Source organism: Lingula anatina, chromosome 3 (assembly GCF_051362555.1).
Source record: "Lingula anatina isolate TDL-2025a chromosome 3, LinAna3.0, whole genome shotgun sequence".
Taxonomy (NCBI): Eukaryota; Metazoa; Brachiopoda; class Lingulata; order Lingulida; family Lingulidae; genus Lingula; species Lingula anatina.
In genome coordinates, this window is record NC_141769.1 from 9,840,976 (window position 1) to 9,867,323 (window position 26,348).

General features: G+C 42.0%; 2 protein-coding genes across 2 annotated transcripts; both read left to right on the forward strand.

Moving 5' to 3' along the window:
* The first annotated feature begins 615 nt into the window (after positions 1 to 615).
* Positions 616 to 3,508, forward strand: LOC106173544 (uncharacterized). The gene is made up of 6 exons (XM_013554702.2): positions 616 to 1,093; positions 1,318 to 1,443; positions 1,630 to 1,850; positions 2,027 to 2,117; positions 2,489 to 2,565; positions 2,804 to 3,508. Exons 1-6 carry the CDS (start codon positions 943 to 945, stop codon positions 3,122 to 3,124), a joined length of 987 nt encoding a protein of 328 aa, XP_013410156.2. The 5' UTR covers positions 616 to 942; the 3' UTR covers positions 3,125 to 3,508.
* A 1,479-nt stretch (positions 3,509 to 4,987) lies between these two features.
* On the forward strand, positions 4,988 to 25,438 carry LOC106173532 (collagen triple helix repeat-containing protein 1). Its single transcript, XM_013554689.2, has 5 exons — positions 4,988 to 5,227; positions 5,538 to 5,652; positions 6,322 to 6,401; positions 24,349 to 24,553; positions 25,086 to 25,438. Exons 1-5 carry the CDS (start codon positions 5,153 to 5,155, stop codon positions 25,226 to 25,228), a joined length of 618 nt encoding a protein of 205 aa, XP_013410143.2. The 5' UTR covers positions 4,988 to 5,152; the 3' UTR covers positions 25,229 to 25,438.
* Positions 25,439 to 26,348: the final 910 nt, after the last annotated feature.

Sequence of the window (26,348 nt, forward strand, 5' to 3'; positions counted from 1 at the left end):
TACCACTTGTGGTAGCCCTACCCATGTAGACGCCGAGTGAAAGAAGATAAAATACTGCTGATGGATTTGACAGGAAGGGAGGAGGGGGGGTGACACTTAAGGCCCTATATGATAAAAAAAATTATAGGGACCCTTCCCCGTAGCCTTAAAAATGGGCCTTGTGTGTTGTTTTATAGATCGGAGTGTATATAAAAATCTTACTTCCAGCATAAAAATAGAAGAAATGTTTCAATATAAGATAAAGACAGATCAATTGGTAAACGTTGAAATGTGGTAGGCCTAATTTAAAATCTGTAAATATAAATTAATTCACAAAAACACATAGGCCCCTACATGTATGAACAAAGTTTCGTCTTAGCGATAAAATCAAAACTTTTAGACCACTTTGATTTGCCTAATTACCAGAATTCTTACAAGTTTTTTTTTTTTTTTTTCAATTTAAAGATCCCGTGCTCAGTGATCCAAGTAGCCTAAAAGTAATGTTTAGATTGCAAGGAGTAGATCGGAGTAGGCCCTAGGGCCTATAGATATTTTGGTGAAATATGTAATGTGGTGATGTAGAATAACATGCCCACACACAGACTGAAGCTTTGAACGTGGATCAAAAGAGTTTTTGCCATTATTGTTTTTGAAAGCGCTAAGTAAGCCTACATTTGTATTATGCAGCGTGCTGTGTTGCGTCATAGATGAAATGACGTAATTTTCACAACAACAAATGTTCATGTAACTACGGAGACATAAACAGATAAAATCGACGATGGGTAAGTTTGTTTTTTATAACCACGTAACAATGTTTCGTATAAAAAATACAACCTCTGTTTGAAAGCTCCTTACTAGTTTTTTGGCATTGGTTTGTCTTATGTTTCAGGCTTATTTAGAAGAAAAGAGTTACAGGACCTCGCCAATAAGGTTGATCCTGAACATTATTATAATGGAAAAGAAATGATCACATTGAATCACAGTCTGAACCAGGTTCTTGTGACTATGAAGCAAACCCTTAATGATGTGAACCAGAAAACCCTTCACATTGCCGATCTTGAGGACAAAATGGAAAATATGTCCACTCATATCACAGAATCAGAAAACAACATTGGTGAGTCAACGGTTCCATCTCAACTTAAAAACATTCTTGACGGCCAGACTGCGTAAAAGGAATTGATAATGATTAAAAACATAAACTGTTGATCTCTATCCAAAACATACAGTTCAGTATAATTAGTAATTATCAGAACGTCATGCTCTCCCACCTCTCTCCCTAAAAAAATTGGAAAACCATATATTAAGATGATGCTTTTTGTCATGTGACTCCATTGACAGCAATGATTGAGAAGAAATGTGATGAAAAGAATCAGGAACTGAAGCTCATAAACCAGCAAAACGCAACGCTGCAGGAGGAAAAGCTGGCCATACTACGTAAAGTTTCAGAGCAGCAATATGAACTCGGTATGCAATTCACTGTTAAGTTATTTTATTTATTTATTCATTTTTCTTTGTAAATTGAAATATTAGGTGGTTGTCGCTACGTAACGAAATATCGCTGCGATAACGAGACTGCTATCGATATCCAAAAACATGTTGTTTAACTCGGAAAAAATATAAGTGTTTCACAGGTAAAATGTTATCTTTTAGAAATTCTTAAGAAATACCTGAGATCTAAATGCAAGAGGCTTGCCCAACAAGACAAGGCTATTGCTGCCTTAAATGAAGTTCTCACTGCAAAAGACAAAAGCGAAATTCTGGAGGCCCGCGAAAAGGCAGATCTTAAGAGAAAAGTGAACAAATTAGCACTGGCATTGGCATCACGAGACCGGGAAGTAGAAGAGCTGCATTTTATGCTGACCAAGACAACGGTAATTTTTCTTCATGTCTAGATTTTTGTTTATCTTTTTCAGTAAGAAGGAGAAGGGGCGTTTGGCATGTTGCACATTATACAAGCATCGTTCTTTACTTGGATTGTTATAGATAGTGTAAATATATTCCACAAGCTAGTTTTACAAACTGTTTAATCCTGCGTGTTTGTTTTCAGGGTGAATTGGCAAGCCTCGCTATGAAGACAAGTGAGATGCAGAAAACTGTTTTAGAAGAACTGGATGCAGTCAACAAAGAAAAAACGAAAAGTATGTTGGTTAGTTCCAATTCAATAATCTGGTGAATCAAATACTATTCGAAACTTATGGTGTACTTACATAAAACAATATTTGGTTTTTGTTTTGTTTTTTATGTCAGTAAATGCCGATTGAAAATTGATGTGAACCTTGCTAATTAATTTTTCTAATTTTTTAAATGAATAGATCCAATTAGAGCTTTGATTAGGGAAAACTATATTTAAGATAATAAGAATTTTTTTTTCATTTTGTTAATCCTGTAGAGCGTAACTAAAAAGTTTGCATCTGATTTTTTCACTTATTCTAACATCGTTTTCTCTCTATTGGTAGAATTGCTTTTTCATTGCATGTGATCTTATTTCAATACGTTCAAAATATTTTAGGACGCGTGATCAATTTCTTGGAAAAACAAGGGTTCATAGTCTCGTTACAAAAGGACAAGTTCGAAATGCCACAACAGGTAGAGTTGATGTTCCACTTTGGAAAACAATTACAGTATGTAAAGGAAAACTTGCATGCCTTGTCAACATCAGTATATAACCATGACTATTGTACATAATACATGTCTGGCGACACTCACTTAGTATTATTCCTTCGTCAATGTCTGGGGATTCTCTTTACTGATTATCATTATTTTAATTTTTGTATATTTATTGTGTTTTTTAAAATATATATTAAAGTATTTTTCTCAATTTCAGCTGTATGATGCAGAACTTAAGAGATGCCGATTAGAAGAGGAGAAGGCACTCATCCAAGCTAAGATTTCAGAGCTGAATCAATTGGTGGCGTCGTTGAACAAAGAAGGGCGTTCAACACCAGGTGGCGTACAGAATGTTCACGGAGTAAAGGAATGCATTGGTGAAGCTGTTGCACCTCAGGTCCACGAGATGGCACTTGGCATGGGCGGTGCTGTTTCCGATCCTACTGTTTTGAAAGACGGAGATTTGGTGACCACCTGCTTATCACAGCCTAGCCTTCCCTCTCAAGACATATTGGCGCCAGTTAAGTTTGGGCTTTGAAGCATAACCTGGCAACAATAGAAATACTATTGTTTTGAAGTTTTTTTTTTTTTTTTTTGTGGTTCAAAACTTCCCCTTGCAGCTCATTAGAGCAACTGGAAAATTGTGTTCTATACCTACAGGCTATGGCAGGACTTATTATTATTGTTGTTTTCATTTACATGTATCATTATTTACAATATATATAAATATGTGGTTTTCGTTTTGAACAGTGCAATATCTTTCAGGACGAACTATTGAACATGGCCCCCTCTCAAAGTATCCACAAATGAAAATTTGGATCTCCACCAACTTGATGATTTTGTATGCAGTTTGTAATAATACTGGATATAATTTGTAAATAGGCTAATCTATTCACATGTTGTGTAATAAAAATTACTACAAAACGTATATATATTTATGCATTCAGCGTTGTATTTTAAGCTTTGTGTGAATGAATCACTGTCGATCGCAAAGTGCTTATTTTTTGCAGTTGGTAATATGAAGCATTTCGCATAAATATGTGTCAAATGAGTATAAAGCTTTTATATTTATTTAAAAAAAAACTTAAAAGCACTACTGCTTCTACTAAGATTGAATGAACGAACAACCTATGGGACACAAATTACCAAATGCAAATTCCAATCATCACGCGTTTACACACACACACACACACACACACACGTCACCAAGACACTTAATTTGATTAACAGTCGCAAAACAGGTCAAGTTTTATTGACGCTGTCCACTACCTTACATCAGGCACAGAAGACCCAAAAGTGAATTGTTACTGGGTGCGGTACTCATTGCGTTTTTCTATATAAATAGAACGGCTGTACATGTACATGTTCACGGAGAAAAGCTGACAAAATGTCGCTAGCAAGGCTATGATTTCCTATTGGTTCTCTTCTTTGAATATGTCTTGGATAGTTTTCTTTAATCACTAGACTGTGGATACCCATTTTGATACCCATTTTGAATAGGCATTTCAAATGACCGATTTCACAGAATATATTTATATCACAATCATCGATACCCTTCAACTAATGTGGATGTTTCATAGTGACTTGTTACAAAATACGTATACTTATTTATCATTTAAAAGAACAGAAAAAAGAACTAATGTTGGGTGATAATCATGCCACGCATTATATTACAGGGGCGGGTCCAGACCTATTTACTGACAGTCTTCCAAATATCTTTGTTGATTCATCCTCCAATTTTGACCGTCTTCCAACAGAAAAAATTAGATACCCGTCAACGTAAACTTGAAAATCTGACCGTCTTCCGGAAGACCCAGAAGACGGCTTAAATCTGCCCCTGTTATTAGGTGTCTCTATTTACGTGAAGGACAATCAGCGCGTGACCTTGTGATAAATTCAAGTCCTGTTTTCTGCCGATTACACTATCTCTAATAGTACACTCTACTTTCTGACCACAAGATGCTCTATATGTAGTAGTCTGTTACAAAAAGTTAGTGGGTCCCTGATATCAGAGGGCAAATACAGTGTACATACACAGCAAAAGTTGACTTGGCTTGGATTTTTATGCAATATATCTCTCGACTATATAACATTTGCGCGTTATGTGTTTGTCAATGCTTCAACTAATCCTATTTTAAATGAAAAAAAATACGCATATAAAGAGTCTTGAAAACATTACGAAGTTTGTTTCTTTCCGCAACCTTCATTTGCATAGTCTACCATTGTAGATGGCCAGTCGTAAATTTGGGAAAGTTTGCAAGCGCTCTCACATTTTTTTTAAAAAATCCACCACTCTACACGAAGATCGTGTTACATCGCTTGAGCTTTGTTAACAGTTTTTTTTGTAGAAGCAGAGGGCTCGATGTGAGTAATATATTTGGTGTTGTCTATTTTATTTTGATGAAGGCAAGAGGAGATTGAAAACAATCAGTGAGTTACATGTACTAAGTGGTTAGTTTAGATCCTGTTTCAGCAAAAGAAAGTGGGTCGGGCCCCTTATAGCCAATACACATGTACATGTAAAAGGCATTTTGCAGTCGGATACAGATCCCATCCAGTCATAGGTATGACGTATGCAACAGCTGTGATTTTTGTTCTTTTGGCAACATTTAGCATAAGCCAATTGACGACAAACGCCCAGGTAAGATACATGAGAATGCCCTGAAGTTCATCACGTTGCTTTAAACAAATTGTCGATTCATTGTCCAGCTTATTTCTCATAGTTACGTTTTGTTTTCTTCGGCTGTAGCTAGCTTAATAAGATGCTAAAACTTTCAAAAGAGAACAAAGTTCACTTATTTTGAATTCCACGATTTACAGAGTCGAGATTTCACAAATTTTCTTACGATATAGACTTAATCCTGTGTTACGTGTACGTCAAGATAGTGTTTAAAAGTTAAAGTCTATTTTTGCAGAAAATGAATATAGGCTCATCCGAAACTTTTTTGTAGCAATGCTATCAAAATGGAAGGGATGGAAAAGACGGCACTGATGGAAGAGATGGCAGAGATGGTAGAGACGGGCTTCGAGGAGAAACTGGACCACCAGGACCAAAGGGAGAAGCAGGTGAGTTTCGGATACTATCAGTTCATTTTCTCACAGCGTGGGCATTTTTAATTGGGGAATTATTACATCGTATACATGGATGCAAAGTGGAAAGTTGTGTTTTAAAGATCCCCGTATTTCTATGAAAAAAACCTTTTTACTGTTGGCCTGCTGAATGGATTTTGAGTCATTTATCGAAACCTTTAACTAGAGGTGGATTTTAAAGCAATGCATGAACCTGTTGGGATGACTCAAACCCAGATCTTTTGTGAATGGAAGAAGGCGAAGTGAAGTGTTGAATCAATGAATCAATGGTAACTAGTAAGTGAGAAGAGAAAATTACGACCGGAAGTAAAAGTAGCAAATTTCAGCAGAGTAGGCTATTTTCCAGGATGGACAGGATAAAAATTGACTGCAAAGTTGAAAATTACTGATATCCCTTGTTTAACGTGCTGTTGAAGGCTCTATGAAAAGCAAATTATGGACTATTAGTTTTTACGGACAGAAACTGAGAGTTCTGGAGAGCTTTTCCCAATTGTAAAAAATATCACATAATTACTATTATTTATCTATATGTCAAAGTATGGCATTTTTGTCGTTCTGTGGTTATTCAATTCAGCTAAGTCTGCATAAGGTCAAATCACCTTGAAGTCTCATTTTCATATGCATATATATCCTAATTTATTCCAGGAACTCCTTGTTCCCCAAGAAACGTGAAACAATTTACATGGACAGATATCAACGACGATAGGGATGTCGGTTTAATTAAGGTAACAGGCACGTTAAAAAAACGCTTTTCAATTCAGAATTACGTGCGTGTAGTAGGCTTGTTAAGGGTCAAAAATTGGCCAAACGCTGCATTTTGTATCGCTCGCAGGAAAAAGCCGAATATTACAAAATTAAATTTGCTGGTTATTTAAGGCTATGATGCTTGCCACGTCAGTCTCAAACTGTAAATAACCAAATAATGAGAAATCGGTTAGCTTTTTATTTTAGGGTGTTAGGGCCCTACCGTATTTTTATGCAAAAGGTAATTTGCTAAGTCCCACGAGAGCCCTCATTTGTTCTCGTCTCGTGACATCCCGATTCAGGGGTCAAGTCGTTGTCGTGATGGACTGACGTGCGACATCCGGGACTCGAACCCGTGACTTTGCGTTACCAAGGTTGATGACGCTACCGACTGCTCCGTGCCTGACCCATTTTACAAATTAATTCTGGCCAAAAAATGAAACGACAGCTACTGTGTCTCGAACCAGCGTCCGAGAGCCTGCCTGTCCGCAAGTAAGCAGACTTACAACGCAGCCACGACGGCTCCGTTGGTTCGAAATGATCAGATGGAAACTTTCAACCTCCTCACGGAGAGCGCCAGGTCGCAATGGATAATCCGGGTGCCGCATTTCAGCCCACGCAACCCCAGTCCCCGACATGAACGGTAAAGTTCGTGATGTACAACGAAGTCGTGTTTGACAACCCGACCCGGAGCTCGGAGCTTATTTTATACTACGATTGATTTTGGCTTTACCCATGACATTAAAGAGTACAATGGGATCAGAGGCGGTTCACAACAGGCGGGGTTTACTTTTAGCGAGACCATGAGAGGAGAGAATAAAAAATACATTCAACTTTTTAATTACTGGTGCGATTGCAGCCATGGAAATTTTGAGTAAAACATATTTGGCAAATAATTTCGTCGAGGAGATATCGTTTTTCTACCGAACACGGTTAACAGGTGGTGTGACGTGCTGTTATACCGGAAAAGCTACAGAATCAAAACAAGTTGGATCGTGTTCTTTGATAGGCCTGCTCTGTACGTTCCTAGTAAGATGACTTCGGATGCTTTTATTCTCATTTGTTTTTGCACTGAGATTGCGTTTGGTTTCACCTTTGACGTTGTAGAGCACGATGAAGTCCACAGCTGTTCACACCTCGGCGGTTTTAGTATTGAGTAGTCTTTACTCCTTCAAATGTCGACTGCTGACTTGCCCCGGCTACTGCTATGAACATATGAACAGTCTTGAGAAGCAAGGGCCCAAGATAGGAAAGATGGGGCATAAAAAGACAAAACGTGTGCCTGATAAAAGGAGTAGAGGTGACGCGACTTTTGTAAAAATTGAAGTTTTCTCGCTGATAATCCCACCAAGAAGACAGCACATTTTGATGAAATGCAAGCCATACGGAGTTAGTTATAGCTCAATATAAGTTCAAGATCTGTGGCACCAATATAACTGAAGAGAAAGGAAATATAATTGTCGACGCAGATGTAAATTTTCTAAAGTATTCCGTATTTTTATGCAAAAGGTAATTTGCTAAGTCCCACGAGAGCCCTCATTTGTTCTCGTCTCGTGACATCCCGATTCAGGGGCCAAGTCGTTGTCGTGATGGACTGACGTGCCTCATCCGGGACTCGAACCCGTGACTTTGCGTTACCAAGGTTGATGACGCTTTGGATGTCTCATTTGCATCCATGCACGCTACCGACTGCTTCGTGACTGACCCGCCCACCCTCCGTAGGTGCGAGTTTCCTCTTATAGTAAACAATCGCAATTTTTACAAATTAATTCTGGCCAAAAAATGAAACGACAGCTACTGTGTCTCGAACCAGCGTCCGAGAGCCTGCCTGTCCGCAAGTCCGCAGACTTACAACGCAGCCACGACGGCTCCGTTGGTTCGAAATGATCAGATGGAAACTTTCAACCTCGTCACGGAGAGCGCCAGGTCGCAATGGATAATCCGGGTGCCGCATTTCAGCCCACGCAACCCCAGTCCCCGACATGAACGGTAAAGTTCGTGATGTACAACGAAGTCGTGTTTGACAACCCGACCCGGAGCTCGGAGCTTATTTTATACTACGATTGATTTTGGCTTTACCCATGACATTAAAGAGTACAATGGGATCAGAGGCGGTTCACAACAGGCGGGGTTTACTTTTAGCAAGACCATGAGAGGAGAGAATAAAAAAATACATTCAACTTTTTAATTACTGGTGCGATTGCAGCCATGGAAATTTTGAGTAAAACATATTTGGCAAATAATTCCGCCGAGGAGATATCGTTTTTCTACCGAACACGGTTAACAGGTGGTGTGACGTGCTGTTATACCGGAAAAGCTACAGAATCAAAACAAGTTGGATCGTGTTCTTTGATAGGCCTGCTCTGTACGTTCCTAGTAAGATGCTTTTATTCTCATTTGTTTTTGCACTGAGATTGCGTTTGGTTTCACCTTTGACGTTGTAGAGCACGATGAAGTCCACAGCTGTTCACACCTCGGCGGTTTTAGTATTGAGTAGTCTTTACTCCTTCAAATGTCGACTGCTGACTTGCCCCGGCTACTGCTATGAACATATGAACAGTCTTGAGAAGCAAGAGCCCAAGATAGGAAAGATGGGGCATAAAAAGACAAAACGTGTGCCTGATAAAAGGAGTAGAGGTGACGCGACTTTTGTAAAAATTGAAAAGTTTTCTCGCTGATAATCCCACCAAGAAGACAGCACATTTTGATGAAATGCAAGCCATACGGAGTTAGTTATAGCTCAATATAAGTTCAAGATCTGTGGCACCAATATAACTGAAGAGAAAGGAAATATAATTGTCGACGCAGATGTAAATTTTCTAAAGTATACCGTATTTTTATGCAAAAGGTAATTTGCTAAGTCCCACGAGAGCCCTCATTCGTTCTCGTCTCGTGACATGCCGATTCAGGGGCCAAGTCGTTGTCGTGATGGACTGACGTGCCTCATCCGGGACTCGAACCCGTGACTTTGCGTTACCAAGGTTGATGACGCTTTGGATGTCTCATTTGCATCCATGCACGCTACCGACTGCTCCGTGACTGACCCGCCCACCCTCCGTAGGTGCGAGTTTCCTCTTATAGTAAACAATCGCAATTTTTACAAATTAATTCTGGCCAAAAAATGAAACGACAGCTACTGTGTCTCGAACCAGCGTCCGAGAGCCTGCCTGTCCGCAAGTCAGCAGAGTTACCACGCAGCCACGACGGCTTCGTTGGTTCGAAATGATCAGATGGAAACTTTCAACCTCGTCACGGAGAGCGCCAGGGCGCAATGTATAATCCGGGTGCCGCATTTCAGCCCACGCAACCCCAGTCCCCGACATGAACGGTAAAGTTCGTGATGTACAACGAAGTCGTGTTTGACAACCCGACCCGGAGCTCGGAGCTTATTTTATACTACGATTGATTTTGGCTTTACCCATGACATTAAAGAGTACAATGGGATCAGAGGCGGTTCACAACAGGCGGGGTTTACTTTTAGCGAGACCATGAGAGGAGAGAATAAAAAATACATTCAACTTTTTAATTACTGGTGCGATTGCAGCCATGGAAATTTTGAGTAAAACATATTTGGCAAATAATTCCGTCGAGGAGATATCGTTTTTCTACCGAACACGGTTAACAGGTGGTGTGACGTGCTGTTATACCGGAAAAGCTACAGAATCAAAACAAGTTGGATTGTGTTCTTTGATAGGCCTGCTCTGTACGTTCCTAGTAAGATGCTTTTATTCTCATTTGTTTTTGCACTGAGATTGCGTTTGGTTTCACCTTTGACGTTGTAGAGCACGATGACGTCCACAGCTGTTCACACCTCGGCGGTTTTAGTATTGAGTAGTCTTTACTCCTTCAAATGTCGACTGCTGACTTGCCCCGGCTACTGCTATGAACATATGAACAGTCTTGAGAAGCAAGGGCCCAAGATAGGAAAGATGGGGCATAAAAAGACAAAACGTGTGCCTGATAAAAGGAGTAGAGGTGACGCGACTTTTGTAAAAATTGAAAAGTTTTCTCGCTGATAATCCCACCAAGAAGACAGCACATTTTGATGAAATGCAAGCCATACGGAGTTAGTTATAGCTCAATATAAGTTCAAGATCTGTGGCACCAATATAACTGATGAGAAAGGAAATATAATTGTCGACGCAGATGTAAATTTTCTAAAGTATACCGTATTTTTATGCAAAAGGTAATTTGCTAAGTCCCACGAGAGCCCTCATTTGTTCTCGTCTCGTGACATGCCGATTCAGGGGCCAAGTCGTTGTCGTGATGGACTGACGTGCCTCATCCGGGACTCGAACCCGTGACTTTGCGTTACCAAGGTTGATGACGCTTTGGATGTCTCATTTGCATCCATGCACGCTACCGACTGCTCCGTGCTGACCCGCCCACCCTCCGTAGGTGCGAGTTTCCTCTTATAGTAAACAATCGCAATTTTTACAAATTAATTCTGGCCAAAAAATGAAACGACAGCTACTGTGTCTCGAACCAGCGTCTGAGAGTCTGCCTGTCCGCAAGTCAGCAGAGTTACCACGCAGCCACGACGGCTCCGTTGGTTCGAAATGATCAGATGGAAACTTTCAACCTCGTCACGGAGAGCGCCAGGTCGCAATGTATAATCCGGGTGCCGCATTTCAGCCCACGCAACCCCAGTCCCCGACATGAACGGTAAAGTTCGTGATGTACAACGAAGTCGTGTTTGACAACCCGACCCGGAGCTCGGAGCTTATTTTATACTACGATTGATTTTGGCTTTACCCATGACATTAAAGAGTACAATGGGATCAGAGGCGGTTCACAACAGGCGGGGTTTACTTTTAGCAAGACCATGAGAGGAGAGAATAAAAAAATACATTCAACTTTTTAATTACTGGTGCGATTGCAGCCATGGAAATTTTGAGTAAAACATATTTGGCAAATAATTCCGCCGAGGAGATATCGTTTTTCTACCGAACACGGTTAACAGGTGGTGTGACGTGCTGTTATACCGGAAAAGCTACAGAATCAAAACAAGTTGGATCGTGTTCTTTGATAGGCCTGCTCTGTACGTTCCTAGTAAGATGCTTTTATTCTCATTTGTTTTTGCACTGAGATTGCGTTTGGTTTCACCTTTGACGTTGTAGAGCACGATGAAGTCCACAGCTGTTCACACCTCGGCGGTTTTAGTATTGAGTAGTCTTTACTCCTTCAAATGTCGACTGCTGCCTTGCCCCGGCTACTGCTATGAACATATGAACAGTCTTGAGAAGCAAGAGCCCAAGATAGGAAAGATGGGGCATAAAAAGACAAAACGTGTGCCTGATAAAAGGAGTAGAGGTGACGCGACTTTTGTAAAAATTGAAAAGTTTTCTCGCTGATAATCCCACCAAGAAGACAGCACATTTTGATGAAATGCAAGCCATACGGAGTTAGTTATAGCTCAATATAAGTTCAAGATCTGTGGCACCAATATAACTGAAGAGAAAGGAAATATAATTGTCGACGCAGATGTAAATTTTCTAAAGTATACCGTATTTTTATGCAAAAGGTAATTTGCTAAGTCCCACGAGAGCCCTCATTCGTTCTCGTCTCGTGACATGCCGATTCAGGGGCCAAGTCGTTGTCGTGATGGACTGACGTGCCTCATCCGGGACTCGAACCCGTGACTTTGCGTTACCAAGGTTGATGACGCTTTGGATGTCTCATTTGCATCCATGCACGCTACCGACTGCTCCGTGACTGACCCGCCCACCCTCCGTAGGTGCGAGTTTCCTCTTATAGTAAACAATCGCAATTTTTACAAATTAATTCTGGCCAAAGAATGAAACGACAGCTACTGTGTCTCGAACCAGCGTCCGAGAGTCTGCCTGTCCGCAAGTCAGCAGAGTTACCACGCAGCCACGACGGCTCCGTTGGTTCGAAATGATCAGATGGAAACTTTCAACCTCGTCACGGAGAGCGCCAAGTCGCAATGTATAATCCGGGTGCCGCATTTCAGCCCACGCAACCCCAGTCCCCGACATGAACGGTAAAGTTCGTGATGTACAACGAAGTCGTGTTTGACAACCCGACCCGGAGCTCGGAGCTTATTTTATACTACGATTGATTTTGGCTTTACCCATGACATTAAAGAGTACAATGGGATCAGAGGCGGTTCACAACAGGCGGGGTTTACTTTTAGCAAGACCATGAGAGGAGAGAATAAAAAATACATTCAACTTTTTAATTACTGGTGCGATTGCAGCCATGGAAATTTTGAGTAAAACATATTTGGCAAATAATTCCGTCGAGGAGATATCGTTTTTCTACCGAACACGGTTAACAGGTGGTGTGACGTGCTGTTATACCGGAAAAGCTACAGAATCAAAACAAGTTGGATCGTGTTCTTTGATAGGCCTGCTCTGTACGTTCCTAGTAAGATGCTTTTATTCTCATTTGTTTTTGCACTGAGATTGCGTTTGGTTTCACCTTTGACGTTGTAGAGCACGATGACGTCCACAGCTGTTCACACCTCGGCGGTTTTAGTATTGAGTAGTCTTTACTCCTTCAAATGTCGACTGCTGCCTTGCCCCGGCTACTGCTATGAACATATGAACAGTCTTGAGAAGCAAGAGCCCAAGATAGGAAAGATGGGGCATAAAAAGACAAAACGTGTGCCTGATAAAAGGAGTAGAGGTGACGCGACTTTTGTAAAAATTGAAAAGTTTTCTCGCTGATAATCCCACCAAGAAGACAGCACATTTTGATGAAATGCAAGCCATACGGAGTTAGTTATAGCTCAATATAAGTTCAAGATCTGTGGCACCAATATAACTGAAGAGAAAGGAAATATAATTGTCGACGCAGATGTAAATTTTCTAAAGTATTCCGTATTTTTATGCAAAAGGTAATTTGCTAAGTCCCACGAGAGCCCTCATTCGTTCTCGTCTCGTGACATCCCGATTCAGGGGCCAAGTCGTTGTCGTGATGGACTGACGTGCCTCATCCGGGACTCGAACCCGTGACTTTGCGTTACCAAGGTTGATGACGCTTTGGATGTCTCATTTGCATCCATGCACGCTACCGACTGCTTCGTGACTGACCCGCCCACCCTCCGTAGGTGCGAGTTTCCTCTTATAGTAAACAATCGCAATTTTTACAAATTAATTCTGGCCAAAAAATGAAACGACAGCTACTGTGTCTCGAACCAGCGTCCGAGAGCCTGCCTGTCCGCAAGTCCGCAGACTTACAACGCAGCCACGACGGCTCCGTTGGTTCGAAATGATCTTATAGTAAACAATCGCAATTTTTACAAATTAATTCTGGCCAAAAAATGAAACGACAGCTACTGTATCTCGAACCAGCGTCCGAGAGTCTGCCTGTCCGCAAGTCAGCAGAGTTACCACGCAGCCACGACGGCTCCGTTGGTTCGAAATGATCAGATGGAAACTTTCAACCTCGTCACGGAGAGCGCCAGGTCGCAATGGATAATCCGGGTGCCGCATTTCAGCCCACGCAACCCCAGTCCCCGACATGAACGGTAAAGTTCGTGATGTACAACGAAGTCGTGTTTGACAACCCGACCCGGAGCTCGGAGCTTATTTTATACTACGATTGATTTTGGCTTTACCCATGACATTAAAGAGTACAATGGGATCAGAGGCGGTTCACAACAGGCGGGGTTTACTTTTAGCGAGACCATGAGAGGAGAGAATAAAAAATACATTCAACTTTTTAATTACTGGTGCGATTGCAGCCATGGAAATTTTGAGTAAAACATATTTGGCAAATAATTTCGTCGAGGAGATATCGTTTTTCTACCGAACACGGTTAACAGGTGGTGTGACGTGCTGTTATACCGGAAAAGCTACAGAATCAAAACAAGTTGGATCGTGTTCTTTGATAGGCCTGCTCTGTACGTTCCTAGTAAGATGACTTCGGATGCTTTTATTCTCATTTGTTTTTGCACTGAGATTGCGTTTGGTTTCACCTTTGACGTTGTAGAGCACGATGAAGTCCACAGCTGTTCACACCTCGGCGGTTTTAGTATTGAGTAGTCTTTACTCCTTCAAATGTCGACTGCTGACTTGCCCCGGCTACTGCTATGAACATATGAACAGTCTTGAGAAGCAAGGGCCCAAGATAGGAAAGATGGGGCATAAAAAGACAAAACGTGTGCCTGATAAAAGGAGTAGAGGTGACGCGACTTTTGTAAAAATTGAAGTTTTCTCGCTGATAATCCCACCAAGAAGACAGCACATTTTGATGAAATGCAAGCCATACGGAGTTAGTTATAGCTCAATATAAGTTCAAGATCTGTGGCACCAATATAACTGAAGAGAAAGGAAATATAATTGTCGACGCAGATGTAAATTTTCTAAAGTATTCCGTATTTTTATGCAAAAGGTAATTTGCTAAGTCCCACGAGAGCCCTCATTTGTTCTCGTCTCGTGACATCCCGATTCAGGGGCCAAGTCGTTGTCGTGATGGACTGACGTGCCTCATCCGGGACTCGAACCCGTGACTTTGCGTTACCAAGGTTGATGACGCTTTGGATGTCTCATTTGCATCCATGCACGCTACCGACTGCTTCGTGACTGACCCGCCCACCCTCCGTAGGTGCGAGTTTCCTCTTATAGTAAACAATCGCAATTTTTACAAATTAATTCTGGCCAAAAAATGAAACGACAGCTACTGTGTCTCGAACCAGCGTCCGAGAGCCTGCCTGTCCGCAAGTCCGCAGACTTACAACGCAGCCACGACGGCTCCGTTGGTTCGAAATGATCAGATGGAAACTTTCAACCTCGTCACGGAGAGCGCCAGGTCGCAATGGATAATCCGGGTGCCGCATTTCAGCCCACGCAACCCCAGTCCCCGACATGAACGGTAAAGTTCGTGATGTACAACGAAGTCGTGTTTGACAACCCGACCCGGAGCTCGGAGCTTATTTTATACTACGATTGATTTTGGCTTTACCCATGACATTAAAGAGTACAATGGGATCAGAGGCGGTTCACAACAGGCGGGGTTTACTTTTAGCAAGACCATGAGAGGAGAGAATAAAAAAATACATTCAACTTTTTAATTACTGGTGCGATTGCAGCCATGGAAATTTTGAGTAAAACATATTTGGCATATAATTCCGCCGAGGAGATATCGTTTTTCTACCGAACACGGTTAACAGGTGGTGTGACGTGCTGTTATACCGGAAAAGCTACAGAATCAAAACAAGTTGGATCGTGTTCTTTGATAGGCCTGCTCTGTACGTTCCTAGTAAGATGCTTTTATTCTCATTTGTTTTTGCACTGAGATTGCGTTTGGTTTCACCTTTGACGTTGTAGAGCACGATGAAGTCCACAGCTGTTCACACCTCGGCGGTTTTAGTATTGAGTAGTCTTTACTCCTTCAAATGTCGACTGCTGACTTGCCCCGGCTACTGCTATGAACATATGAACAGTCTTGAGAAGCAAGAGCCCAAGATAGGAAAGATGGGGCATAAAAAGACAAAACGTGTGCCTGATAAAAGGAGTAGAGGTGACGCGACTTTTGTAAAAATTGAAAAGTTTTCTCGCTGATAATCCCACCAAGAAGACAGCACATTTTGATGAAATGCAAGCCATACGGAGTTAGTTATAGCTCAATATAAGTTCAAGATCTGTGGCACCAATATAACTGAAGAGAAAGGAAATATAATTGTCGACGCAGATGTAAATTTTCTAAAGTATACCGTATTTTTATGCAAAAGGTAATTTGCTAAGTCCCACGAGAGCCCTCATTCGTTCTCGTCTCGTGACATGCCGATTCAGGGGCCAAGTCGTTGTCGTGATGGACTGACGTGCCTCATCCGGGACTCGAACCCGTGACTTTGCGTTACCAAGGTTGATGACGCTTTGGATGTCTCATTTGCATCCATGCACGCTACCGACTGCTCCGTGACTGACCCGCCCACCCTCCGTAGGTGCGAGTTTCCTCTTATAGTAAACAATCGCAATTTTTACAAATTAATTCTGGCCAAAAAATGAAACGACAGCTACTGTGTCTCGAACCAGCGTCCGAGAGCCTGCCTGTCCGCAAGTCAGCAGAGTTACCACGCAGCCACGACGGCTTCGTTGGTTCGAAATGATCAGATGGAAACTTTCAACCTCGTCACGGAGAGCGCCAGGTCGCAATGTATAATCCGGGTGCCGCATTTCAGCCCACGCAACCCCAGTCCCCGACATGAACGGTAAAGTTCGTGATGTACAACGAAGTCGTGTTTGACAACCCGACCCGGAGCTCGGAGCTTATTTTATACTACGATTGATTTTGGCTTTACCCATGACATTAAAGAGTACAATGGGATCAGAGGCGGTTCACAACAGGCGGGGTTTACTTTTAGCGAGACCATGAGAGGAGAGAATAAAAAATACATTCAACTTTTTAATTACTGGTGCGATTGCAGCCATGGAAATTTTGAGTAAAACATATTTGGCAAATAATTCCGTCGAGGAGATATCGTTTTTCTACCGAACACGGTTAACAGGTGGTGTGACGTGCTGTTATACCGGAAAAGCTACAGAATCAAAACAAGTTGGATTGTGTTCTTTGATAGGCCTGCTCTGTACGTTCCTAGTAAGATGCTTTTATTCTCATTTGTTTTTGCACTGAGATTGCGTTTGGTTTCACCTTTGACGTTGTAGAGCACGATGACGTCCACAGCTGTTCACACCTCGGCGGTTTTAGTATTGAGTAGTCTTTACTCCTTCAAATGTCGACTGCTGACTTGCCCCGGCTACTGCTATGAACATATGAACAGTCTTGAGAAGCAAGGGCCCAAGATAGGAAAGATGGGGCATAAAAAGACAAAACGTGTGCCTGATAAAAGGAGTAGAGGTGACGCGACTTTTGTAAAAATTGAAAAGTTTTCTCGCTGATAATCCCACCAAGAAGACAGCACATTTTGATGAAATGCAAGCCATACGGAGTTAGTTATAGCTCAATATAAGTTCAAGATCTGTGGCACCAATATAACTGATGAGAAAGGAAATATAATTGTCGACGCAGATGTAAATTTTCTAAAGTATACCGTATTTTTATGCAAAAGGTAATTTGCTAAGTCCCACGAGAGCCCTCATTTGTTCTCGTCTCGTGACATGCCGATTCAGGGGCCAAGTCGTTGTCGTGATGGACTGACGTGCCTCATCCGGGACTCGAACCCGTGACTTTGCGTTACCAAGGTTGATGACGCTTTGGATGTCTCATTTGCATCCATGCACGCTACCGACTGCTCCGTGCTGACCCGCCCACCCTCCGTAGGTGCGAGTTTCCTCTTATAGTAAACAATCGCAATTTTTACAAATTAATTCTGGCCAAAAAATGAAACGACAGCTACTGTGTCTCGAACCAGCGTCTGAGAGTCTGCCTGTCCGCAAGTCAGCAGAGTTACCACGCAGCCACGACGGCTCCGTTGGTTCGAAATGATCAGATGGAAACTTTCAACCTCGTCACGGAGAGCGCCAGGTCGCAATGTATAATCCGGGTGCCGCATTTCAGCCCACGCAACCCCAGTCCCCGACATGAACGGTAAAGTTCGTGATGTACAACGAAGTCGTGTTTGACAACCCGACCCGGAGCTCGGAGCTTATTTTATACTACGATTGATTTTGGCTTTACCCATGACATTAAAGAGTACAATGGGATCAGAGGCGGTTCACAACAGGCGGGGTTTACTTTTAGCAAGACCATGAGAGGAGAGAATAAAAAAATACATTCAACTTTTTAATTACTGGTGCGATTGCAGCCATGGAAATTTTGAGTAAAACATATTTGGCAAATAATTCCGCCGAGGAGATATCGTTTTTCTACCGAACACGGTTAACAGGTGGTGTGACGTGCTGTTATACCGGAAAAGCTACAGAATCAAAACAAGTTGGATCGTGTTCTTTGATAGGCCTGCTCTGTACGTTCCTAGTAAGATGCTTTTATTCTCATTTGTTTTTGCACTGAGATTGCGTTTGGTTTCACCTTTGACGTTGTAGAGCACGATGACGTCCACAGCTGTTCACACCTCGGCGGTTTTAGTATTGAGTAGTCTTTACTCCTTCAAATGTCGACTGCTGCCTTGCCCCGGCTACTGCTATGAACATATGAACAGTCTTGAGAAGCAAGAGCCCAAGATAGGAAAGATGGGGCATAAAAAGACAAAACGTGTGCCTGATAAAAGGAGTAGAGGTGACGCGACTTTTGTAAAAATTGAAAAGTTTTCTCGCTGATAATCCCACCAAGAAGACAGCACATTTTGATGAAATGCAAGCCATACGGAGTTAGTTATAGCTCAATATAAGTTCAAGATCTGTGGCACCAATATAACTGAAGAGAAAGGAAATATAATTGTCGACGCAGATGTAAATTTTCTAAAGTATACCGTATTTTTATGCAAAAGGTAATTTGCTAAGTCCCACGAGAGCCCTCATTCGTTCTCGTCTCGTGACATGCCGATTCAGGGGCCAAGTCGTTGTCGTGATGGACTGACGTGCCTCATCCGGGACTCGAACCCGTGACTTTGCGTTACCAAGGTTGATGACGCTTTGGATGTCTCATTTGCATCCATGCACGCTACCGACTGCTCCGTGACTGACCCGCCCACCCTCCGTAGGTGCGAGTTTCCTCTTATAGTAAACAATCGCAATTTTTACAAATTAATTCTGGCCAAAGAATGAAACGACAGCTACTGTGTCTCGAACCAGCGTCCGAGAGTCTGCCTGTCCGCAAGTCAGCAGAGTTACCACGCAGCCACGACGGCTCCGTTGGTTCGAAATGATCAGATGGAAACTTTCAACCTCGTCACGGAGAGCGCCAAGTCGCAATGTATAATCCGGGTGCCGCATTTCAGCCCACGCAACCCCAGTCCCCGACATGAACGGTAAAGTTCGTGATGTACAACGAAGTCGTGTTTGACAACCCGACCCGGAGCTCGGAGCTTATTTTATACTACGATTGATTTTGGCTTTACCCATGACATTAAAGAGTACAATGGGATCAGAGGCGGTTCACAACAGGCGGGGTTTACTTTTAGCAAGACCATGAGAGGAGAGAATAAAAAATACATTCAACTTTTTAATTACTGGTGCGATTGCAGCCATGGAAATTTTGAGTAAAACATATTTGGCAAATAATTCCGTCGAGGAGATATCGTTTTTCTACCGAACACGGTTAACAGGTGGTGTGACGTGCTGTTATACCGGAAAAGCTACAGAATCAAAACAAGTTGGATCGTGTTCTTTGATAGGCCTGCTCTGTACGTTCCTAGTAAGATGCTTTTATTCTCATTTGTTTTTGCACTGAGATTGCGTTTGGTTTCACCTTTGACGTTGTAGAGCACGATGACGTCCACAGCTGTTCACACCTCGGCGGTTTTAGTATTGAGTAGTCTTTACTCCTTCAAATGTCGACTGCTGCCTTGCCCCGGCTACTGCTATGAACATATGAACAGTCTTGAGAAGCAAGAGCCCAAGATAGGAAAGATGGGGCATAAAAAGACAAAACGTGTGCCTGATAAAAGGAGTAGAGGTGACGCGACTTTTGTAAAAATTGAAAAGTTTTCTCGCTGATAATCCCACCAAGAAGACAGCACATTTTGATGAAATGCAAGCCATACGGAGTTAGTTATAGCTCAATATAAGTTCAAGATCTGTGGCACCAATATAACTGAAGAGAAAGGAAATATAATTGTCGACGCAGATGTAAATTTTCTAAAGTATTCCGTATTTTTATGCAAAAGGTAATTTGCTAAGTCCCACGAGAGCCCTCATTCGTTCTCGTCTCGTGACATCCCGATTCAGGGGCCAAGTCGTTGTCGTGATGGACTGACGTGCCTCATCCGGGACTCGAACCCGTGACTTTGCGTTACCAAGGTTGATGACGCTTTGGATGTCTCATTTGCATCCATGCACGCTACCGACTGCTTCGTGACTGACCCGCCCACCCTCCGTAGGTGCGAGTTTCCTCTTATAGTAAACAATCGCAATTTTTACAAATTAATTCTGGCCAAAAAATGAAACGACAGCTACTGTGTCTCGAACCAGCGTCCGAGAGCCTGCCTGTCCGCAAGTCCGCAGACTTACAACGCAGCCACGACGGCTCCGTTGGTTCGAAATGATCTTATAGTAAACAATCGCAATTTTTACAAATTAATTCTGGCCAAAAAATGAAACGACAGCTACTGTATCTCGAACCAGCGTCCGAGAGTCTGCCTGTCCGCAAGTCAGCAGAGTTACCACGCAGCCACGACGGCTCCGTTGGTTCGAAATGATCAGATGGAAACTTTCAACCTCGTCACGGAGAGCGCCAGGTCGCAATGGATAATCCGGGTGCCGCATTTCAGCCCACGCAACCCCAGTCCCCGACATGAACGGTAAAGTTCGTGATGTACAACGAAGTCGTGTTTGACAACCCGACCCGGAGCTCGGAGCTTATTTTATACTACGATTGATTTTGGCTTTACCCATGACATTAAAGAGTACAATGGGATCAGAGGCGGTTCACAACAGGCGGGGTTTACTTTTAGCGAGACCATGAGAGGAGAGAATAAAAAAATACATTCAACTTTTTAATTACTGGTGCGATTGCAGCCATGGAAATTTTGAGTAAAACATATTTGGCAAATAATTCCGCCGAGGAGATATCGTTTTTCTACCGAACACGGTTAACAGGTGGTGTGACGTGCTGTTATACCGGAAAAGCTACAGAATCAAAACAAGTTGGATCGTGTTCTTTGATAGGCCTGCTCTGTACGTTCCTAGTAAGATGCTTTTATTCTCATTTGTTTTTGCACTGAGATTGCGTTTGGTTTCACCTTTGACGTTGTAGAGCACGATGACGTCCACAGCTGTTCACACCTCGGCGGTTTTAGTATTGAGTAGTCTTTACTCCTTCAAATGTCGACTGCTGACTTGCCCCGGCTACTGCTATGAACATATGAACAGTCTTGAGAAGCAAGAGCCCAAGGTAGGAAAGATGGGGCATAAAAAGACAAAACGTGTGCCTGATAAAAGGAGTAGAGGTGACGCGACTTTTGTAAAAATTGAAAAGTTTTCTCGCTGATAATCCCACCAAGAAGACAGCACATTTTGATGAAATGCAAGCCATACGGAGTTAGTTATAGCTCAATATAAGTTCAAGATCTGTGGCACCAATATAACTGAAGAGAAAGGAAATATAATTGTCGACGCAGATGTAAACTTTCTAAAGTATACCGTATTTTTATGCAAAAGGTAATCTGCTAAGTCCCACGAGAGCCCTCATTCGTTCTCGTCTCGTGACATCCCGATTCAGGGGCCAAGTCGTTGTCGTGATGGACTGACGTGCCTCATCCGGGACTCGAACCCGTGACTTTGCGTTACCAAGGTTGATGACCCGCCCACCCTCCGTAGGTGCGAGTTTCCTCTTATAGTAAACAATCGCAATTTTTACAAATTAATTCTGGTCAAAAAATGAAACGACAGCTACTGTGTCTCGAACCAGCGTCCGAGAGTCTGCCTGTCCGCAAGTCAGCAGAGTTACCACGCAGCCACGACGGCTCCGTTGGTTCGAAATGATCAGATGGAAACTTTCAACCTCGTCACGGAGAGCGCCAGGTCGCAATGGATAATCCGGGTGCCGCATTTCAGCCCACGCAACCCCAGTCCCCGACATGAACGGTAAAGTTCGTGATGTACAACGAAGTCGTGTTTGACAACCCGACCCGGAGCTCGGAGCTTATTTTATACTACGATTGATTTTGGCTTTACCCATGACATTAAAGAGTACAATGGGATCAGAGGCGGTTCACAACAGGCGGGGTTTACTTTTAGCGAGACCATGAGAGGAGAGAATAAAAAATACATTCAACTTTTTAATTACTGGTGCGATTGCAGCCATGGAAATTTTGAGTAAAACATATTTGGCAAATAATTCCGTCGAGGAGATATCGTTTTTCTACCGAACACGGTTAACAGGTGGTGTGACGTGCTGTTATACCGGAAAAGCTACAGAATCAAAACAAGTTGGATTGTGTTCTTTGATAGGCCTGCTCTGTACGTTCCTAGTAAGATGCTTTTATTCTCATTTGTTTTTGCACTGAGATTGCGTTTGGTTTCACCTTTGACGTTGTAGAGCACGATGACGTCCACAGCTGTTCACACCTCGGCGGTTTTAGTATTGAGTAGTCTTTACTCCTTCAAATGTCGACTGCTGACTTGCCCCGGCTACTGCTATGAACATATGAACAGTCTTGAGAAGCAAGGGCCCAAGATAGGAAAGATGGGGCATAAAAAGACAAAACGTGTGCCTGATAAAAGGAGTAGAGGCATAAATGCAAGCCATACGGAGTTAGTTATAGCTCAATATAAGTTCAAGATCTGTGGCACCAATATAACTGAAGAGAAAGGAAATATAATTGTCGACGCAGATGTAAACTTTCTAAAGTATTCCGTATTTTTATGCAAAAGGTAATCTGCTAAGTCCCACGAGAGCCCTCATTCGTTCTCGTCTCGTGACATCCCGATTCAGGGGCCAAGTCGTTGTCGTGATGGACTGACGTGACTCATCCGGGACTCGAACCCGTGACTTTGCGTTACCAAGGTTGATGACGCTTTGGATGTCTCATTTGCATCCATGCACGCTACCGACTGCTCCGTGACTGACCCGCCCACCCTCCGTAGGTGCGAGTTTCCTCTTATAGTAAACAATCGCAATTTTTACAAATTAATTCTGGTCAAAAAATGAAACGACAGCTACTGTGTCTCGAACCAGCGTCCGAGAGTCTGCCTGTCCGCAAGTCAGCAGAGTTACCACGCAGCCACGACGGCTCCGTTGGTTCGAAATGATCAGATGGAAACTTTCAACCTCGTCACGGAGAGCGCCAGGTCGCAATGGATAATCCGGGTGCCGCATTTCAGCCCACGCAACCCCAGTCCCCGACATGAACGGTAAAGTTCGTGATGTACATCGAAGTCGTGTTTGACAACCCGACCCGGAGCTCGGAGCTTATTTTATACTACGATTGATTTTGGCTTTACCCATGACATTAAAGAGTAGAATGGGATCAGAGGCGGTTCACAACAGGCGGGGTTTACTTTTAGCGAGACCATGAGAGGAGAGAATAAAAAATACATTCAACTTTTTAATTACTGGTGCGATTGCAGCCATGGAAATTTTGAGTAAAACATATTTGGCAAATAATTCCGTCGAGGAGATATCGTTTTTCTACCGAACACGGTTAACAGGTGGTGTGACGTGCTGTTATACCGGAAAAGCTACAGAATCAAAACAAGTTGGATCGTGTTCTTTGATAGGCCTGCTCTGTACGTTCCTAGTAAGATGCTTTTATTCTCATTTGTTTTTGCACTGAGATTGCGTTTGGTTTCACCTTTGACGTTGTAGAGCACGATGACGTCCACAGCTGTTCACACCTCGGCGGTTTTAGTATTGAGTAGTCTTTACTCCTTCAAATGTCGACTGCTGACTTGCCCCGGCTACTGCTATGAACATATGAACAGTCTTGAGAAGCAAGAGCCCAAGATAGGAAAGATGGGGCATAAAAAGACAAAACGTGTGCCTGATAAAAGGAGTAGAGGTGACGCGACTTTTGTAAAAATTGAAAAGTTTTCTCGCTGATAATCCCACCAAGAAGACAGCACATTTTGATGAAATGCAAGCCATACGGAGTTAGTTATAGCTCAATATATGTTTAAGATGTTTGGCACCAATATAAGGACTTTTAACTGAAGAAAAAGGAAATATAATTGTCGACGCAGATGTAAACTTTCTAAAGTATAGGGGCCTATTTATGTCATTTAAATCACATCTACAAAATAACCAAATTAGCTCATAAATAAATTGTAAATTTCCTCAACGAGTAACGACTCGTCAGTTTTTTTAATGAATAATGAATGTTTTAACATTTATTATTCATTAAAAAAAACTGACGAGTTAAAACTTTGCATTTAATTTTAGAAGGTGTGGTTTACCAAATCAACGGGAACATCCATGCTCCGTGTTGGTTTCCATGGCAATATCCGTGTTATGGCCACTGCTGGTAAAACTGTAGCCTGTCGCAGATATTGGTTTACTTTCAATGGCACTGAATGTGACAGCCCAACGTTTATAGATGGACAATTTTATGCTGACAATACATATAATGTCCACCATCATTCTACCAGTAAGTTAGAATACAATATAATACTACTTATGTAAAGTGGCACATGGAAAATAGAAAACTGAACTTAGCAAATTGCTACAGAAGAAGCAAAACACATGGCCGCGTGGGCATACATGTGTGTGTGTGTGTGTGGGGGGGGGGGGGGGGGGGGGGGGCGGGGGGGGGGGAGCTAACCATATAGAAAAAAATAGTGACGAGGTGATATGACGAGGGTGCTCCCTAAGCATTCTCAAACCCCACTCTGCTTCCTGCGCTAAAGACTCGTGGTTGATGCCAGAAGTGGTAGGGCTAAGTGATTCCCCACTACTTGTACGCCATGCCTTATGTTGATGTTTTAATAAACAAAGAATAGATAAATGGATAAAAATGGAGAGTCAAAATACATAGGCCGTGTATGAATTAGTAGGTCAATGAAAACACCTAGCTGGTAATCAAGTTATGGAAATTAAATTTTTTTGCATGCTTGTTTCTAATTCTTGGTATATTGTTTTCTCTGATAGTTCACAGTTATACTTCTATTGCAATTTTTCAGTTGACGGAATCTGCGAGAACCTGGCAGCCGGAGAAGTGGTGATTGGTTTTCATGTTGGGCAATGCAGAAACCGTGCTTCTGAAACGGCCAATGCATACACAGGATGGGCCAGTGCTACCAGAATTATCGTGGAAGAGTTCTAAAAATTGCTCAAAAAGCGTTTTTTACTTCTGCAACATTTTTCTACTGAATGACATAAATTCCCTTTACAGCGGAAGATTACACTCTTTCATAGTATGTCTCGAGAATTCAAGGAAATACACGTTGTATAATGTTGGGCATTTTTATTGCACTCAGTAAATTTGTTTCACTAAATAAAGATTTTTCTCCTCTACCATGGTTTTATTTTGTTTTATAAAGCAAAAGGAAAAAACCCCACATTTTATATAGAAGCATTTACTTTAACATGGACAAATGGCTTCGAATATCATACCAGTAAAGTTGCCTGTTCCAGTTTGGTTTTTCACATAGCCCACTAATTACATCATACCAGAAAATCGGGATTATTTTAACCAAAGTGACTACATGGGCTTATGGTTGACGGGACAGTGGTGTGCAGAGAATTATTATCATTTATATATAATTTCTATTTCCATTACGTTAACAAGCGAACAAAAATTAAAGATTTTCATTATTTGTGAATGGAGAATCAAGCCCCAACGGACCATAAATATTTCTTTAAAATTAGTGATTTTAATGAGCTTCTTGAATGCTCTCATTTCAGTATACATTAACTGAGCCTTCTGCTGTATATTGAATGATATACACACTACTTTTTGTTGTAAAGTTAATTACTTACACTTACACTAATTACAATTAGCAATAAAAGGGAAATCAAATAGATGAAAAGTTAGAGTGATATTGAGTGTAAAGTAAGTTTCATCAAGAGTCAACAAGTGTAGAACATGTTTTTAGTGTCAGAAAAAGATGGAAAAGGTCAAAGCCAATATCATTTAATGTGATTGGTTAATTTCATAACAGATTTTTATTTTGATCAACTGTTTATTACATGATAACTAAGTTTTGGACATGATTCAAGTATGAGTAATGCAAATAGTATTTTGGATAAGTTTAGTTGAAGACGAGGCTCTTAGACATTGCCTAATAAGGGAATGTTCTATGGTAAAATCAAGATGACAATGGAAAGTTTCTGGAAATCACGCCATAAACAACCAAAAGAACATAATTACACGCGTGATCAGTACGGAGAATTAGAGTATAAATATGGGTAAAATTGTATGAAAAGTGAGTGGTGAATAAATG

Bases quoted from the DNA above. Each gene is read 5' to 3' on its own strand.
- LOC106173544 (XM_013554702.2), top strand. From the start codon at position 943: ATGATCACATTGAATCACAGTCTGAACCAGGTTCTTGTGACTATGAAG. The intron at 1,094-1,317 runs GTGAGTCAACGG...CTCCATTGACAG, and splicing joins AGAATCAGAAAACAACATTG to CAATGATTGAGAAGAAATGT. The intron at 1,851-2,026 runs GTAATTTTTCTT...GTTTGTTTTCAG, and splicing joins TTATGCTGACCAAGACAACG to GGTGAATTGGCAAGCCTCGC.
- LOC106173532 (XM_013554689.2), top strand. From the start codon at position 5,153: ATGACGTATGCAACAGCTGTGATTTTTGTTCTTTTGGCAACATTTAGC. The intron at 5,653-6,321 runs GTGAGTTTCGGA...AATTTATTCCAG, and splicing joins AGGACCAAAGGGAGAAGCAG to GAACTCCTTGTTCCCCAAGA. The intron at 6,402-24,348 runs GTAACAGGCACG...ATTTAATTTTAG, and splicing joins GGGATGTCGGTTTAATTAAG to AAGGTGTGGTTTACCAAATC.